At 57.1% G+C, this 19,113-nt stretch overlaps 1 protein-coding gene across 8 annotated transcripts in view; it reads right to left on the bottom strand.

The window, feature by feature from the left end:
• NRP2 (neuropilin 2) overlaps positions 1-19,113 on the bottom strand; it is a 53,926-nt gene that overhangs the window by 28,248 nt on the left and 6,565 nt on the right. For all 8 annotated transcript variants that reach the window (XM_068948022.1, XM_068948017.1, XM_068948019.1 and 5 more), the window contains exons 3-7: positions 10,220-10,401; positions 8,445-8,675; positions 8,182-8,337; positions 6,203-6,372; positions 5,062-5,217 (exon numbers count right to left, since the gene is read on the bottom strand). In XM_068948022.1, coding sequence (XP_068804123.1) covers positions 5,062-5,217; positions 6,203-6,372; positions 8,182-8,337; positions 8,445-8,675; positions 10,220-10,401 — 895 coding nt within the window. The remainder of the gene's footprint in view (positions 1-5,061; positions 5,218-6,202; positions 6,373-8,181; positions 8,338-8,444; positions 8,676-10,219; positions 10,402-19,113) is intronic.

Genomic DNA, 19,113 nt, shown 5'->3' with positions numbered 1-19,113 from the left:
GCACGCAGGCTTTCAGGCCAGGGTTAGCGCCTCCCCCGATCCGCGCCAAGAACGGCATACGCGCTTAGCTGTTGGCTGGGCTCTTCGGCTGTCTCCTACCCTGCATATGCCGCGCTCGGCGCAGGAGCTCCGCTAAGTTTGTCTCGGCGTGAAAGAGGGGAGTGCAATCGCTGGCACTGCCTCCCTTCTGCTGGAGGCAAGAGCTTAAACAGTCCAACCGCCGAGCCCGGCGACGCGGGGCAGAAGGAGGGAGCGAGGCTGCGTCCCGGCCTCTCGCCCCGCTCAGCAGCGAAGAGCCCTTTCTGAGCCGCGCTTTCGGCCCGCGGGCGGGACAGGTTAATGCTGGAAATGCTGGACGGCGTTCCCGCCGGGCAGGGAGGAGCAGCCACCTCGCGCTGCTTGCGAATCCGGCCGATGACTGGGATTTGGAGTTGACGCGAGCTTGAGCAGAAATGCTAATCTGGAGGATATACGTCACGCTGCTACCGTTTAGCAGCACAGCGTGGCTTATGTGTTTTTAATATCCTATTTTATCCTCTCTGACCCCACTTCCCATCCTTTTCCTTGCTCAGCAGACACCAAACACCCTTTTCTCCAGCAGGAGGGCTGTAGGAAGAGTGGTTACTGTGGAACGGCCTCCAAGCAGGCGTGTGTGTTTCTCGTGCATGTGTGGGCGCAAACACGCACACGCACGCACGCGCACACACTTGCACACGGGCTGTACGGATGCATTTCCACACCACTCATGGTGTGGAACCTCCAGCAACACCTCCAGCTTTACGTCAACACAGGGGCTGACACACAACACCTCACCTCTGAACCTAACACCGGAGGACAGGAAATGGTTATCTGAGCCCGTGCAACTATTTTAGCACAAGCGGTACCATGCCAGGTCAGCCCGAAGGTCCCTCCGCCCAGCCAAGCGGCTCTGGCGGTGGCCGCGAGCAGACGCCTGGGTGCAGAGAGTCTAGAGAGCTCCTTCCCTTGGCAAACTCCCTCCGCTTCCCACAATCAGCAGTTTGAAGGCTCCACGAGCCAAAGGTTGCATATGGACCAGCATGTTTAACAGTCACTGATGAGGTCTGCTGCTCTTTTCGGTTTAACATATTTCCCGCTTTGTTCTTTTTTAGCTCGCTTAGCACTTACAAGCATCAGGGGCCCGAATCCAAATTTACACCAATGTGATTTGTTGCTGACTTCTGCGAAGTCAAGCTTGATGGAAAGCAGAACCAGGACCGAGCCCAAAAGCTTCATCGCTATCAAATGCATTGCTGAAAGCATCTCTCAGTCCCCACCACCTGCTTCCAAGAACAGCCCCAACTCTGCTTTAGACTTGGGGCCCAGGAATGCCCTCGGACCGGATCCCATTCAACAAGCTGTGCAGGTCTGAAGAAGCGGTCTGATTCGGGGCCTGAGGAGCGCTCTGGACTCCCAGCCCGTGAGGGCAGAAATGACACCGGACGCCCAGCTCCAACATCCGCTGCGTTGGCAGGATCTGCCCCAGCCTACTTCATTTCTGAAGAGCACCAACTGAGCCGAGCAAGTCATCGCACGGCATCCAAGTCAGCACGACACAAAGGGGCCCAGTTTTCAGAGAGCAGGTGCTCGGTGCTCTTCGGAAAACGGGTTCCTCCCGTGTCTTTACACCTCTTTCCCAAGCCGAAACGCCTCGTGAGCATGCTGGTCCCCACGCCGCTGACCAGAGTCCCTGGCTGAGCGTGTCTCATGGCACTGAAAACGCTGATCCCAGACCTGGAGAGCACTGTGGAAAGAGGCCCGTTGACTTCCACAGGCATCGTATCCTGCCTCAAATTAGCACTCATGGCATGGGAAGCGCTAGCAGGAAAACGTGTGAAATCGGGAGCGCCAAGAAAGCAGCGATTTCTTCCCCCTTTACCGAAATAGAACATTTGCTATTCCTCCCATCCTATCTGCTTCCCATCCCACTCAGCACGTATTTTGAGCCAAGTCTTCGAACGGTGTAAATCAACATGTCTCCGTCGAAGTACAAGAAGTCACAGTAATTTACACCAGCAGGGAAAGAAAGAAAAAAAAAAATCTGGCTGTGATGTAGGGCGATAAAGACAGACACACACACACACTCAACAGGGAGCACACGCGCACGTGCCCGCGCACACGCGCGGGCTGGAGGGCGGCAGAGCCACAAGACGAGCGTGGAAAACCATCAACAAATTAAAAGCGCCTTCCAGGAGGCAGGGGAGGGAAGTGGGGAGGACGGGGAGAAGGCCGAGGGTGGCAGCCGCCCTGCCTTCGGCCGCGTGCACGCCTCGCTCCGGACCCGCTAGGTTTACGGCGGGATTATGTCAGTCCCGCGGAGACCGAGCCCGGGAAGAGAGCATGCTAACAGGATTAGGCATTCAGGATTTAGACAGAGAAGCATGAAGGAGAAAAGCAGGGGAGATTATTTTCCGTGTCAGCTAGGGGAGGCGCAAAACGGGGCATGCTGGATGGCGAGAGGATTCTGGCTCAAGTGGCGGGCGGATAGCCCTGGATTTATTAAATCCGGGAACAAGGAGGTAAAAGAAAAATGATCCTCGGCAGCACCCGCTGAAGCGCGGCCCCCCGGGCACGGCACGGCGCACGGGGCCAGGCGGAGGCGGGAGCCGCCCGGGACGCGCGGAGCGGCGCTCTGCGAGCCTGCGGAGCAGGCACCAGCGCCCGGAGGCGGCAGGCTGCAGCCCGGCCAGGAAAGCCACCAGGGCCATGCATCGCCTCCGGGCTGCACGTCCTTGTCCTGCCCCTGGCACAGGTTGCCCAGAGAGGTTGTGGAGTCTCCTTCAACTGGAGATCTTCAAAACCCGTCTGGACGCGATCCTGGGAAACATGCTCTAGAGGACCCTGCTTGAGCAGGGCGGTTGGACTAGATGATCTCCAGAGGTCCCTGCCAACCTCAACCTTTCTGTCATTCTGTCCCCAAGAGCAGCAGAAGCAGGCTGGGACCTGCGGGGGCTTTCAGATGACCACGGCGTCTCAGCGCCGCAGCAGGCGTGACCGCCCGGCTCACCACGGGCGCTTCCCTGGAGCGCTCTCGAGAGAGGGGCCGCAGCACAAGCAGCTGGACGGACACGCTCGTTGAGAGCTGAAAGAGCAGAGAAACGCTCCCAAGGGAAGGCACCAGGGTCTCCTTGCAGCCGTTCAAGCTGCCTCCCCGCACCCCTCTGAGATGCCCCCCCCAGGGAAGGTGAGCTGATAACAACAAGCACGGCGCTGTCAACGCGAGCCGGAAACTGGAGACGCCCATCAGCCGCGTCGCCCCTCTCCCTTTGCATCCGTGGCCTCGGACGGCCGCGAGAAGCACGCGCTGGAGGCGCGCGCGCTGCCCGTTCTGGAAACGGAGGCAGCCTTTCGGGCAGAAAGCACCCCCACGCGCGGCGGGCGTTCACGGCAGAAACGCAGCGCGGTGGCTGACACGCCCCACGTGTGCACATACGTGTGTGTGCGTGTGCATATATATATATATATATGTATATGTGCGTGCGTGCGTAGACGCGCCCGTGCGCTCAGGCGTAGCGAGTCCGTGCCGCCCGCGCTCCCTCCCTGCTCCGCGTGGCACCGAGTCAAGCTGCGGCAGACTTGACAAATCTCTTTGGCACGGCTCGCGCCGCTATTTCAGCTTGAACCGCGCAGAGCACCGCGCTGACGCAGGGTGGAAACTCGCACCCGAAACGCAGGCGCCCGGGAGCTTCCCTAATGCCAGAGCAGCGGCCACGGACGGGCCGGGCAGGGAGACTGGGCTGCCCGTGGGCCGGTCGATGTACGCTGGCCCGCTGGTACTGCTCCTCCGCCCTGGTGGGGGGGGGGGGGTCTCGCGTCTCGTGTCCGCGATTGCAGGGATGGGAAAAATATTGCCCCGTGGGACTAAAACCACTGTCTCGGCCGGATTCCCACCTCAGTGAGACGCTGAAAGGTAAATTTCCTGCAACGGGCTATTTTGCAACACCAGCCTGGCTGCAGTGTTTATTTAGCGCATTTTTCCAGCCGGCGTCCTGCCAGTCCCCCCCGCTCCCCGCGTCTGCCTCGGCTCTGTGGGATCGCGCCCAGTGAAACCTCACACTCCCCAGTGTCTACGTCCTGTCCGGAGCGAGGAAAAACCGTCCGGGTCCAAGGAAAGGTCTGCTCCGGGCCGCGGAGCGGGTCTGAAGCGTGAGAGGCGCTTGCAGGGAAGGAGAAAGCCCAGGGAGTGGAAGGGAAGGAAACGCCGGGACGAACCCCGGGGAAGGCAAGCTGCTGCCTTTCAGGCCAGCGGCGTCTGTGCCAGCAAAGGGAGGGGACAGCTAATGCAAGAGGAGCGCTGAGCGAGCAGGAACTGCCGGGAAGCGTGGGTGGTGGCTCTTCCCCAAAGCGCCGGCGCAGACCCCCCAGGCTCCCCTCCTCACCCAGCACCATCCCTAAGGCCTGGCAGGGCCAAACGCCCGCGTTTACTCACCCCGCTCGCTCCCATCTCCGCGCGCCTTGGGGAAGCACGGCTGGAGCACCCACCGGCTCCAAGGTCTCGATGCATCACTGCCTACCGGGCCGGCTAGCGCGGAGCCCACGGCTCTGACGGCCCGAACTGCTCCGCGTTATTTATTGCTCGTTTTGTTCTCTGGGATGGTATGACCCCCTCTTAGGATTTGTGCCCTTTCATTTCCAGGCCTCAATAACTCCTGCGCTACGGTTTCACGCGGTTTTGTGATTGTTAACCCAGCATGCAGACGGAGCTACGGCCATAAAAGCTCAATGAATCTTGTACGGCAAAACACAGGCTGTGAAAGCCTTTTCTCCTTCATTTGCAGTCAAAGAACACACTCTCGCCACCACGAAAGATGCAACAGCAGCCAGGTTTTCCAAGGAACAGTCTTCCCTCATTGCTGTGCAGAGGAGAAAGGACTATTTCTGCTCAGAGCATCACTGCGGTCTTTCAACAACTCATCAGAAGAACGGTCCCTGAAAGATGAACCCCCCCCTCCTAGGCCTGTAAAAGCTCTCTGAGCTCCCTTTCCTCCCATCAGCTGCAAGACCCACCACGGTGCACGCAAAAAGAGACAAAAGGGCCTTTACCTTGTGGTTTTTGCCATGCCGGTACATCATCCAGTCCTCCCCGTTGGTGCTGACCTCCAGCTTGTAGGTGCGGACGTAGTAGCCGTTCTGCGTTTCTCTGGAGATGGCGCCCTGCGTAGCAATGGCTGTGAGCACTGTCAGGAAGTGGAGGTCCACCTTTCCGGAGGAGAGAGGGACAGGAGAGGGAGTGGTGACCACCTGGGAGCCCAGACTGGCTTGTTAGGTCCTCCCTCCACCTTTGAAATATGAAAAGGTGCCGACTCGGCCTATCTCGCTCCGTCCGTGGCTGCGCGCAGGATCCCAAAAGACCTGTAAGAACTGACTTGAATGGGCACAAAAGCCCTGGGCTGACTTCTGCAGGATGCTTGTGAGTAGGACCACAGGGAAAAACCGATTAAGGATCTTGATGTCTGTCCGTATGGGACCATCACAAAGCCTTCTCCCTGCCTCAGACCGGGCAACAGGATCTGCACAGAGACTGGAAGCTCCTGTCTGTTAAAACAGGACAGAGGCTGACTTTTTCCATGTGAAAAAGAAGCATGATGTCCAATTAGCAAGTGCTGCCGTCCTTGGTTTTCCCTTTCTTTTTTTTCACAATGTGGGTTGAGAAAGGTCAGCAGAGCTGGCTTGGTAGCGCTGCCATGAATGAAGAATGAGACATCTGCTTGAGGCACTGACATTTCACCACCTCCCCTCCTTAGTGCCCTTTAGCAAGCAGTGTCTCACGGCGATGTAACACTGCCAGAAACTCTTTGTGGCCAGAGATTGTGGATCTAGCCAGGTCCTAGGGAAAGCCTTTGCTCCCCCAGGCCCCTACGTGACGTTCAGCCCACTCGCACTCCCGGCATCACTGCTGGGATAAATATTATTCTAGCTGTTTCTCCACATGCCTCCTTGAGCCTTTGGTCCTCTGGATGGTAGCAGAGCTCGCTTAGTACTCTGGAAACTCCTCCAAGGTTTTGGGGGAGGAAGAGGGGGTTGGAGAAGGCCAGTGGGTCGAGTCAGCCCTCGTGCTGGCACGTTAATGGCTGGGCTTTGTAAGGGTGACCTGGCCTCCGGCGCAGCCACCAAGCGCTCACGGGGGGTAACCTGGGTGCCCCTCGGCCACCCGCTGATGGCAAGCCCCCAACGGCACGCGTACCTGGAGGTACTCTTTGTTGCTGTCCACGTTGGGGGTCCAGCCGTTGTCATCGCTGTTGAGCCGGCTCTGCTGCGGCGTCCACCGCCCGTCTGAGTAGGTGGAGGAGGCACTGATCTGCGCGTTGGAGATGCGGCCAGACTCCATCCCCAGCGGCGCGTTGCACTGGAAGTCTGGAGCAGACACACACACACACACACACACACACAGAGCTCAGCTTGTGGTCCCTGCACTTCTCTCCTAGCTGGAAGGCAGCCGTGACCTCTCCTCCCCAGCCATGCCCGAGCACAGCTGGCTGCCTGTGAAGACCAGCAGATCTGCACCATCTTGCACGTTCTGCGTGCTCATGGATGGCACTGCAAAACTAGAGATGGGGTGGCTTTATGTCAGGATGGCCTTTTGCAAACTAATGCTGCCCAGATCCTCTCCCTCTCTCCACCTCCTCCCCTTTTGCACACTTTTGGCACACAGCTCTACCTTTTCCTTCCCTCCATCCCCATCAAGATGTACCGAGACCCCTTGCCATGAAGTTCTCCATCTCCTTGGAGGCAGGAGGTGAAACGTAAGCACTGACAAGGCAACGAATGGACTGGTTTAAAGGCTGTATGTGTGTATTTGTTTGTGTGTGTGTACACATGCGTGCTGCTATATGGGATATCAGGCCCACAGGAGTTAACTGGCCATGAACATGAAAGAATCTGGCATGCTTTTATTTGAGTTTCCTCACTTCTAAGGCTTTTAAAAGTCACAACTAGCTCAATCTCATTGCACATCTCATATATTTTATGGCAGCTGTCCCATAAAAACAATAACAAAGAAAACATTGATAGGAAATACCATGTGGGCCAAAGCCCACTGCTGCCGTAAACCAAAGGAGCTCCACCAAACTGCCTATGTTTTTAACGTGGCCAAGTTAACCCCGGGCTGGAAACGATGGGCCAAGTTAAGATCTCAGCCGTGTCATTAAAGTCTCAATTTACACCAGCGTAAATCAAAACAGGCCTGGCTCCCTAACATTCCTTGTGCCTGATTTCTCAAGCTTTATGTGCCGTTAACATCTTATTTCCCAGACTTTTTAAAGAGGGGAACAGCAAGGGGATGAAAGAGCGTGGCAAGATGCAAGAGGGAAGAGCTTGTGCACGTCTAACTCTTGCGGCCTCAGTGGAGTCAGTCCCAGCCCAAGAGTCCATAACCCGGCAGCTCTCACCCTGCACGTCCCTGCTCTTGGCCACAGGTTTCCCACCCAGGGTCAGAGACGGCTTCTCTTTCCCTGGGACTGAAGGGTGGCCTGAAGGCTTTTCCTGCTGTATCACAGCTTCACAGCTCACAGAGGTTGCGAGCTGTAGCTCTGATGTAGAAACGCCACGGGAAAGCGACCCGAATCTTTCCCAGCCTGCCCGCGCTAACACAAAGACTCAAAACGCTCTTCACTCGCAGAGCACACGACTTACGGTCCTCTCACCACGTTCATCCATCTCCTTTAAGAAGGGATCTAAAGCAAGTTTCGGTTTGAACTGCTTTGGGCATTTTTTAAATTAGACAGCCATGAAATTGCGATCAGCAGTTTGGGCCTGTATGTTTTTGGAAAACCAGAGGGAGGGAGGGAAGGAGGGAGGGAGGGAGGGAGGGAGTATTTTTCCCCTATTCTTTAGCGATACTGCCGCACCTGCTGGGCTGAAGTCTTCCCCTAAATCCTTTGGGCTGAGCACATGCACGAAGGGTTTCATCCCAAGAGGTACCAAGAAAACTTCACGAGCAAGCAAAAAGACAAGGAAAGGTCGGAAAGTGTGATTCATCCTTAAACCTCATTTAAGGACCGCATCTGGTGTCACCTCTCGCGTACTGCCAGCCAGGAGACCAGTCCCCGCAAAGGCGCCTCCCGGCCCCATCCACACGGTGCCCAGGGGCGGACCAGGCAAAACGGCCGGCACGACCGCCCAGGTCACGCGCGTGCCTTCAGCAGCGGGGCATTTCCGACTTACTTTCCGGCACGTCCTGCTGGATCAGGTAGTAATGCGCGGAGAAGCCGTCCTTGGCCACCGCCAGGTCCGTGTGGAAAGTCAGCGAGAGGACGCCCGTGGTGGAGCGGATGTCCGACGGCATCTTGGTGCCGCAGTACCTGCCGATCAGGGGGCCGACTGCAACGGAAAGAGCAGCGAAGGTAGCGCCCGCCTCTCCCCCGGCCGGAGGAGGGCTTTGGGGACAGACGCGCTGGCACCGGGGACAGCGGCGCGGTGTGGCTCACCTTGCGGGATGCCGTCCCAGATGTCCAGCCAGTCGTACTTGCAGTCGCCCTCCCCGGCCTGCAGCGGGTCGTGCTCCAGGTCGAAGATGAGGAAGTGGAGGAGGATCTCCGTCTTGGGCTTGGCGATGATGGTGAACACGCAGTCCAGGTTGTGCGGGTACTTGTCGGGGAAGCCGGGGGACTCGATGGTGCCGTTGGAGCCGGTGAAGTTTCTGGAGCAGTCCTCGGAGCCTGCAGCGGCGGCACAAACCGTGTGCGCCCGGGGCGCCCGAAACCGCGACCGCCGGCCGGCCCGCGTCCCGCTGCCCCGACCTTGCCGGGGCCAAAACAGCACCGAATAAGGACCCCCCGCTCCCAAATGAGCTGTTGCCCTTTGGGGAGAGAGGAGCAGCGGAGACACCCTCTTTTTGGAGAAAGCGCTCCCTGACCGGCTCCCTAACCATCTGCAGCCTTTCCCCCGTCGGCCCGGGCGTCCGCGCCTCAGCTTCCCCTCCAGAAAATCAGGAAGCACAAATCTTCACGTGGTGAAAGGACCTGAGGTGGGGGGGGGGGGGGATGTGGGTGTCTTCACCATTACTTGGAAACCCCCACGAGGAAAAGCCGTGCGGGGAAGGAAATCCCTCGGCGGTGCTGGCGCAACGCACAGCGGGGCTCGGCAGCCCGGAGCCGTCCGCGGCCAAAGGGGCCGGCGCGAACCTTCCCGGAGGTTCCCACCTCCGTCTGATTTGGGGGGGGGGGAACTCCCTCCTTCTCCCTCCCTGCAAACGCAAAAAAAAAAAAAAAACACCCCAAAACCCACTAATTCTGCTAAACGGAGATAAGGGTGCGTTTCATTCCAAACAGCTTGAAAGACAAGTAGGTATCTAGAGAAAAAAAACACATGGTCCAAGCTCAGGAGAAAAAAACACAGAATAAATCCAGAGTTTGGAGGCAAGGACGATGCTCCAGAGCCAGGAGAGAGACCTAACCGCGTGACTGCAGGAGAGCGCAGCCGTTTCCTCTCGCGGGGCGCTCCTGTCGCCTTCGGGACCTGCGCCTACAGCTCGGCCGAGCCCAGCGAGCGACGCTCAGCTTTGCCTAAGGAAGCTGCAGCTACCGAAGGGGAGTCAGGCTGGCGGCGGCAGCCCGGGGCCGGGTGGAGCCGAGCCTTTGACGGCCAGCGTCTCGCCTTGGGGCCAGCTCCGCCAAACCGGCTCACGAGGCGAGCAGAGCCGCGGGGCGGCCGGCGGGGAGGCGAAGGCGAGCGCACGCGCTCGCTTGGGCGCCGATCACCTCCCCCTCTCGCGGCGGTAAGGAACATTTAAGGCATGGGAAGGGACGCTGGGCTAAGAGGAACCTTTGCAAAGCCCCTTGCAAAGCCGAGCTACCCCGCTGCAGGCCCGGGCCGAGCAACACGGCGGCGTCCGTCAGCTCCGAGCCCCGTCTCCACAGACGGGGGAGCTCCGCGCGCTCCGAAAGCTGGGAGAGCCCCCGCTCAGCCCTGAGCCACCTGCCCCACTTGTGGTACCGCTTGTGGTCCTGCAGGACCAGAGAGGCCGGAACGAGGAGCCCTGCCTGGCCCGCCACCGCACGAGGCAGAGACGCACCGCCACGCGCCACCCTAACGAACCTCTCCGCCTTCTCGGGAGCCTCGTGAAGCAGGCACGCTTAAAAAAACGGCTAAATGACTAAATAAAAGGAGCCCTTTTCTCTGCAGAGGGCCTGCCAAGAGTCGCCGCGAAACGGTGGCCGCAGGCATCTCCTTGGGCAGATCACCGCGGCCGGCAGACGCTGACCTGTCTTGTAGATCTCGTAGCGCAGGGAGAAGCCGGCGCCCTGCCTGGCGTAGTCCGAGGTGAACTTGATGTAGAGAGAAGGGCCGGAGGAGATGATGGTAGGAGGCGCTATGTTGCCGCAGTGCTTGCCCAGCAGGTCCGCCGCTTCGCTGTCCCCATCCCGGATCTCGATGAAGTCGTACCTGTGGAGGCAGGGGAAAGGGCAGTGAGCCCGTCCGCCCGGGAGATGCCGCGGGACGCAGGGAGCAAACGCAAAGCACCTCTGTATATCTCCGTATGCCACAAAACCATCGTCCAGGCTGGTTTTGGGGGACTCTGTCACCCCCCCCACCCATCGCCACGCATCTTTCCCCTCTGCCTGCCTGGCTGCGTTTAAGTCCCGTCCCCCATCGCGCCTCACATCGTTCATTTCCTGCGCCCACATCCACATCCACTCCAACTTCAAAGCCAGCTCACCAAATTTAGGAGACAAGTAGCTTGCATTTCCGCAAGACTGCTTTGACAGGGGAGAGAAGCTCAGACACGACCCTCCTGCGGCTGCTCTCCTTCCCTTACAGCTCTCCCAAAGTGTCACCGTGCTACTGAGCATGGCTCCGGCAGCTGGCACGTCACGACCCCGCTTACTCCACCACCCAGGTGGGATTTGGCCAAGCACGTACCAAACGTTACGCAAAAAGTCAATGTTTGGTCGATATGAGCAGGTGGCTAGTTCGTGCAGCGTGTGACACCATATCGGTCCTTTTAACAAGCGTGGCTGGTGCACTTATTTAGTGCTTGGACAGCAACACGGATCCTCTTCTGCAGAGCGCTCACAAAGATTTCGGTGGATAAGGGGCTGCATGAGAGCCGGTCTCCGCGTCCGCTCTTGCCCGTTCCTCGTAGCCCTGTCACCACGAGCTGCCTTTGCTGACCGGCCCCAGCAGCTGGCAGCTGCCCGGTTTTGAGGAGCTGCCTCCCTCCCTCCCTCCCTCGCAGCCCCTGCCCGCTGGGCGTTCACGCATGCGTCCGACCAGAGCCAGGGGGCAAGACCCGCACCCCGGGCTCAGAGCTCCCCCCCTCCCCGGTTTCGTGGCGGCAGGAGCTCGGGGCTGCGCTCGGCCCGCTGCGGGGGCGCACGCTCGCTGCAAAGCCCGGCTGGAAGGTGAAACCCCCACCGCTTCCCTCCGATTTTCATCCAGGCCCCGACTAGCGGCCAGGTAGCACCAGGCTCTGCGTGCGGTGGAGGAGCGAACAGCTTTTACGCGAACATCTTGTTCTTCAGCTGCCTTCCAACACGCTCGCTCTCCCGCCCCTGTCTCCGTCTCCGGCCGGCACGCCGCTATTTACAGAAACTGCCCATCTCTCCTCCACTGTTTATTCGCTTTGTATCAACCTGTTTGAACAACGTGCGGCAGGCAGCTCTTCCCACGGGGACGGGGAGGGAAGGAGCGCCGCAGCGCTGCCAGGAATCTGCCTTTCTTCTTTGTCACAAGATCTCCTGTTTGGGAACGGAGAGCGGAAAGGAGAAGCAGCTCGTTGGATACAGGGCGATCCTCATGTGACTCGTTCCCCTTCTGCCGAGCACGCGTCGGCAGGCTGCAGCCTCGCAGCACGCTTACAGGAACTCGCTGTGCTCCTCCACGAGGAAAGATGGCCCCTGAGCGGCTTCACTTTCACTCCTTTCTGGGACTAAAGCCGGCAGAGAGCCAGAAGCAAAACGCCTGCAGACAAAATCCCGTCCATGCTGGACCCGGCGCCGAGCTAGCTGCAGCTAGCCAGCCTTTCACGTGGTTACGGACCCAACGGGCTCGGCCAAGGTGAAACAAGCCAAGCGATCTGGAGAGGTGCCCCCGAGGAGAGGCGCTGGCCCAGGAGGAACGCTTGGCTTTGCCGCTGGGTGGAAACGCACGGGTGTCAGCGAAGATCTCTGCTCCGAACAGCTTCCCATCACCTCGTGACCCCTTACTACCCCACCGCCATCCGCCAGCACCCGCCGTGACCCTGCTGATGTCTGTCACGCGTAGCTTGATCTCATCTTCTCCCCGGGGAGAAGGAACACAGCAGGCAGCGTTAGTGCTGCTTCTAAACAGGGTTTTTTCCTCCTTGCTTGTCTATTTGTTTAAAGCAGCGCTGAGCAAACAGTGGGGACATGTTGTTCTCTGAGCAAGGGCTTGATCTCACCGCGCCTACAGCCCTTTCACATCTCAAGTTCAGGGCTGTGCTCCGGGACTACCAGCTACAAGTGAAATCAAGCAAATTTGGCAAAAAACGGGAATGCTGGCAAAAAACACGGCTAAACGTACCGGGTTGCCAAAGCTGCCATTTGCATGGCACAGGTTAGCTGCGTCCCAGGGAAACACATCTGCTTGCGTCCTCGCGGGGTTACGACTCGCCAACGCAGTACACGGCATCAACCGCTTGACTGCAATGATCAGCGCTTCTAGTGTAGCCAACGCACGAAACAGCCTATTGCCAGCCATGCGGCGCTGAAACCAACCAATACTGCAGAAGCAATTTCTGAAGCAAATTCTGGACCAAGAATTATTTGCTTATTGAATGGGTGAATAACTTCCAATAATACATACAATTTGGGAATATTGCAATCTGCTCCTGGCCAATCTGCAAATGGAAGACGAAAAGAATGACTCTAGTAAGTAAATCATCAGGAAATATTTGCCTCTCTCTAAATTAAACCCTGTTTGGCTTCATCCAAGCATCTAACCGAGCTTTCTCCTACTGGAGCTAATCCTTAATAAATCAAATGTCGCAAACAACTAAAGAAGCCCCTAGGAGAAGGTCAGGGAGTCGTTTTTGCCAAATGTGAAATGCACATAAACACATAAGAGTTCTCTAGTTAAAAAATCTTGGCCCGAGCCCTCTGCTCCCCATGAGGCAAAACTCTCTTTGTGTTCCTTCAGGTCACATAAACAAACTGTGAATTGGGACAATCTCACAGTCAGGAGACGTCTCCTACCCAGATGCTCTGCAAGAGCACCTACTTCCTCTCCAACGTACCAGTTAAGCTGTAGGCCGCCAGAGACGCCCCCTCCCAAGCGCACGCGGTTCAGCGAGAACACCGGCTGATCCCCACCGCAGGCTCTTCCGGCGGCGCGTGCGTCGGTCGCGTCCACGCCTTGGCCCGCGATCAAACAAGCTGATAAACCCCATTCTCTTCACGCTGGGTCACCGGCCACGTTAGAATCTAGCTTGGCCAGAACTTTGCTTCTGTTAAGCTTACACATGGTTTCCAGATTTAGTTCTTCCCATGTGATAAACAAGAAGAAAGGTTCGAAGGAAGAAAGCCCAACCCTGTGGATGCTTTCTTCTCTAATCATCTCATTTCCACATAATTACAGCCTCGCTCACGGCTGGGTGGGACACATTTATGTGGCACGCCAACCGTCTCGACCAGTCCCCGGCAATTTGCATTTCTCTCCTATAACCGAACGTACTGTCCCAGTCAACGCGCACCAGCACACTTGTGGGCTGAACTCCCTGACATGAGCTCCGCTGGGGAAGCTCTGGTGTCCGAGATCACATTTCAGGGCCACCACTTCTCCCCGTCTAGGCATTGCTCCAAGGAGGCAACCACAACTAAGAGGGGGCTAGCATCCATAACCGGCACGGAGGGTCAACGGAGGGGCCAAGTTCTCTCGCAGGGAAGGTGACCGCAGCACGATAGTTATTTTCAGCTGCTGCCTGAGTAGGGAGGCCAGTCAGTTGGTTTAAAACCATCTCAAACGAGCTTAGTTTCCACCAGGGAGTTTTAAAGCAGGGAGGCAGAGCTGAAGTGCTTTTAACCACCCAGACGACGGGGGGTTGAGAAGGGAGGGGACCTGCGCTGCCGAGACGCTCTTCTTGGAGCTGTTTAACGGAATTAAGCGGAAAAAAACGTACTGTGCTTACAAATATTGCTGCGTTTTTATTAAAGATTTTTAGTAGAAAGTGCTTTGCTGATGTTAAGAGAGCTTTTATAAACTAATTATAAAGCACTTCTAATGCCTGTATTACTCATGCTTGCTTGCTTTTTCCTCCTGTCAACCCTCTGCTTCCCCGTCTCTTGTTCCTCTGTGTTTTCCCTCGGTGGCCTTGCCGCTGGCTCTCCAAGCAGAGCTGCAAGGCGCAACGAAGGCAAACAGCCCCGACTGCAGTGCTCACGAGGAGACCTCCACCTCTTCGGTCCTTTTCTGTGGCAAAACGGCTAATCTGCTCCCCGGCCATTTGGCCGAGCTCCACCGTCCCCTGGGGCCGTCACAGACCTGCCAGGTGTGCGGCCGGGGCTGCTGAGCTCCAGGACAGCAGCGATCCAGCCCGGGAACAGCGCGGGAGAGCCGGGGCCAGTCCCCAGGCTGCTCCTCTCAGCAGGCTGCTCCTCTCGGCACGCAACTCAGCCGAAAGCACCGATAGGCGACTCGCGCAGCTCCACGCACCGTCAGCGAGCCTGCAGACCCCTCAACCCCTAAGAGACGCCAGGTCCTTCCTCCCTGAAACGTGCCTCGAGGACTTTGCAGGGACGTTAGCTGAGGGTGGAGAGAAATACGAACGGAAAAAAGCACGCACGCGTTCCCAGGCGCAGTACGAGTCCTCCGCGTACACGGACCTGCACAGCCCCTGCTTCCGAGCCCAAGCAGGGCCGCTTTCCCAGGCTTGGACCTGGCTGGCAGCTTTCTCAGGCTCTTTCCAGAGCTATGATTTGAAGTGGCTGCGGGCTCCCACGCAGCTAAGCCCGCTTTCCGGCGCCTGCCAAGCAGGAGGGAGTCACAAGGCTCTAACCTGAGCTTCCCCGATGTTGGATTTGGAGCTGTTTTTAGAGGCGTTTCCACGGGGCTCCTGACTGCACCTGGCAAACATTAACGAACGTATCCTCGCAAGACCCCGGGAGGTGGGAAGCAGAGAGGAGCCGCGGCCGGCCCGGGGTCACGCAGGAAGCTCGCGGCACAGCCAAGAATAGAAGCCAGCCTCGATTAGACAGATTATAGTATATTCGAGGAGTCTGGCCTAGATAGACGGAGAGACAAACAGGTACCGACGGCATGCCAACAGCCCCAAACTTGGGAATGCCCAGTGCTGACTGGAGCCTTCGAGACCTCTGCTCTGCCCAAACCATATGCTGCCGAGCCTCGAACGCCTCTGCCGAGAAGAGGAAGACAAACCGCCGTTTGGGTGGAAATGCGGCAGACGGATGAGTACCGTGCAGAGAGCTGGGGTGGGGAGGTGGGCTCTCCTTTAGTCACAGCTCCAGGTGGTAAACACAACCCCTCCCTTCAAAAAGGGTGGCAGGTGCTTTGGTTTTTGTAGAAATTGTTATGACACGCACAGGTTTTTTGTTTTAGTCTGTGCTCTAAGAAAAGCCCGACTCTCAGGAATGAGCTTGCAGCTGCAGCTTAAAGGTAGTTCAGAAATGGTGAACCAGCAGCTCAGCGCTAATTTTGCAATCAAGGGGCAGCTAGAATTAATGTCCATTACATGCTAGCTGGCTTAGTCGATTTTTTCTGTGTCACCACCCACCTTCAAGCTCTTCCATATGCTGCCTTCAAGCCACATCATTGTTTCATGGGTGGCTACGTTGTGAAAGACAAGAAAACTTTTCCGTGATTTTTATACAGTCTTAAGCAACTGCAGGACATACCCTACAGAGGTTAAATTGCTGCAGAAAGTACTGAAGACTTTTAAACACTATTTTTTTATAGTCATGGCAGCAGAGGCGAACACCTTTGCCATCTGATGAAGCCAGAGAAATGAAGTTGGATCTTAGCTGCCGCTCCTTAATCGGACTAATTAATTATAAATACGGCAGATGAATTGGAGTCTCCTTTGACTTGAACTGGTTTTACACATGTGTAACTCATCATTTTAAGGGCAATCACTCCTAATTTATGCCGGGGTGAGAAAGAGAATCGGTCCTCATAGACATGGATCGGGCTATGGATTCGTGCACAGGCCTGAAGAGCATCCATCATATCTAACTTTAGCCAACTGAACACCTGCCGGGCCAGCGCCGCTCTCAGCTGAGAGCGGTCCTCGTACCCATCTCAAGAGGGGAGCCATCCTCCTTCTGCGCTGACTATAGAGGCAGCTTAAATCACTCTCAGTGACGGGAACCTTAACTTTTAGGGGGCTGACGCCGGAGGGATGAAGCTGCTTGTTTGTTTGGCATTTGCTAGGTGCCATTACATCTTGTGTAACCGCAGCGTTGTGCAGTTTCGTAATCCTTCCCCTGCGCCTCGGATTATTTCCTTATCTCCTCAAAAATCTGACCAGAATGAGAAAAATCCAGCCATCCAGTCGAGAAGAAGCAGAGACAGAGAGAGAGGGAGAGAGGGGGAGAATAACCTCAACAGATTGGAGAACGTCTTCAAAAACGCCTCAAAGACAAAAAATGGAAACTACAGATAGCCTCTATTTATATTCCCTGGGCTGTTTTCACCCCCGTACCAGGACCGCTGATAGGAAGAGGCTTTCAGCAGTTACGCTTAAGCTACATGTGTGCGGGGAGCGGCGGGGGGGCGTCTTGCAAGTTGGGGAAGAACAAGACATGTCTTTAGGCTGCTCCCGCGGCAGGTTTGGACTCGGGAGGGGATTTTGGCCGGCCGGGGCGGCTGCCCCCGCCGAGCCGCGCCGCTGCAGGAAGGCGCGCGGGAGCGGGGAAGCGCTCTCATCTGGAGCACGGCTGGGGGAAAAAACCAAACCAAACCCCTTCGTCATGTAAGGAAGCAAGATGTGCTAGTGCGCGCGTGAGGGGTTTTCTGCAGGCTGCTGTTCAGGAGTTACACACGCGGTTTAATTTTATCGCCGCCTCTATAAATTCCTCACCCTTCTATCTTTAGCTACGGGGGTCTTTTGTTGCAAGATGTCCTTGGTATTCTTTAGGGGGAAGGAGGAGGGAAAAAAAAAAAAAACACCCAGGGTAACACCAGGAATAAAACATATCAACGCTGGCACGAGTAGCCCCCCTCGCCAAGGCGCTCTGCCGTCTGTTGCTGCCGTAACCGAACCGACTCGCAACCCTTCCCTACCCCAAAAAGCAGGACGCTTGAGAAACTGCATTTGCACTTTCCTCCTTCTGCTACAATCCATCTGTGGAAAATATTAAGACTTTGGATTCTTTGTCATTTTACTGTCACCACTCACAGGCATTTGATCACTAACAGAAAGAGGAAAAAAAATAAAATGTATATAATAAAAGATAACAACCGCAAGAGGAAAATTTACTGCCGGAAAGCAGCAGAGCAGGCAGAAGACAGGGCAAACGGTTACTTTGCTCGCTTTGCGCGCAGGAGAGACGGGTCCCATCACCAGCACCTTCTTAGGGCAGCAACTGGGGGCCAGTGTCCCACAGCCTGGCAACAGGACGGGGATCGCCTGGGGCCGGGAAGGGCCGAGGACCGGCTGGTGAGCACCCCGCTCTGCTGTACCAGCCCTGGATGTCCTCCAAAGGGATGTCCCCAGCTGCGAGATGCCCCCAGGAGCTGGCGCCAGCTGGGATCAGACGGGAGCTTTGCAGCTCGGACTGCCACGCACCGCTCGTTTGCCCTTGCTTTCCTCGGCACGACGCTCCTCGCTTGCTCCGTTCCCGAAACGGACTCGTCGTCAAGCACCAAAAGCACCAACGAGGTTGCGAGCATAAAGCCCTGAGCAGCCGCCCACCTAGCGACGGGTGGTCTTCTCTGTCACGTCCGCAACCACCCGAAGGCGCCGGCTTGCAGAGAAAGCGGAGGCTGGGGCGGCCGGCACCCCAAACCTGGTCCCTTCTCGCCTCGCCTCCCCCACCCCGACACCTCGGCCCGCTGGAGCGGGACAGCGGGTGGGAGAAGCAGCCGGGTCGAGGAGAGCGGAGCCGAGAGCCGGCTGATGCCTCTTGTCCCTAACGAAGGCAGGCCTGGGCGCAGGGGGCTGGCTTTGCTCGGGGAGGTCTCCTTTCCGGCGAGGCTTTGTTCCAGCCCTGGCTCGGCCGCGGCGCTGCGTCCTGACAGCTCAGCCGTGCAGTGTTTACACGTCTCCCTCGCCCTTCCAGGCTGCGGTTCAGCTCCAGTGACACCAAAGGCAACAGACTCCTCTCGCGGCGTGTGATGAATCAATTACTTCCTCTGACACTCCATTACTATAGCCCTTACATCTCCAGATTGCAGATGAAAAGACAGGCTGAGAAGGGGGACAGGGAAGGGGAGAGGTCTCCCGAGGTCTCCTTCAATTGAGTTGTTGGACATCTGAAGAAATCCCCCATCTGCCATATTTAAAGACACGGAGAGATGCTTTGCTCCTGAACGGCGGAAAAAAAAATCAGAGGGCTTTCACAGAAGAAAGCCTAAGGAATCAAATGGGTCACAAAACTTCGACAAGAGGCAGTGAAGACAGATAAACGGCGAGGCCCCTCTGCTGATGGGGATCCCAGACTTTGCTCCTGCCCACGACTAGCTGCCAAACAGGGTTACCAAAGGCGTAACACGAGAGCCAGTCCTTACACCTTCCCTTTTCTGTGCAAAATAATGACATAAATAAATCACCATGCAAACACTCGCAAAAGAGGAAGGAAGTTGAGCAGCTGCCTCGAACGCCCGGGCTGACAGCGGAGGACGGGAGGTGCTCCCACTTCTTGCTGGACATCCGTCAGTCACCTCCAGCTCTGAGGGGTCCCTGGGGGCTTCCGATACGCTGACCGCTTCCCATCCGTACGCCGCGCTCACGGCCCGGCCTCGGAGGGCCGGAGCTGAGCTCTGGGGCTCTCCCACCGCCCGTCTGGGCGAAGGGGGCCCCCCCCCCCCCCTCGAGGAAGAGGGTCGCTTCCTTCCTGGCCTGCAAACCTCCTCAAGGTCTGCAGCGCTTCTGGTGGGGGGGCAACCACAAACGAATCATGGGGCACATCCCCACAAATGCCTTGGGATTCATTAAAACAAAACAAAACAAAAAAACCAAAA

The sequence above is a fragment of the Struthio camelus genome, chromosome 6 (assembly GCF_040807025.1).
Source record: "Struthio camelus isolate bStrCam1 chromosome 6, bStrCam1.hap1, whole genome shotgun sequence".
Classification (NCBI taxonomy): Eukaryota; Metazoa; Chordata; class Aves; order Struthioniformes; family Struthionidae; genus Struthio; species Struthio camelus.
This window is presented reverse-complemented; position numbering and strand designations above follow the sequence as displayed.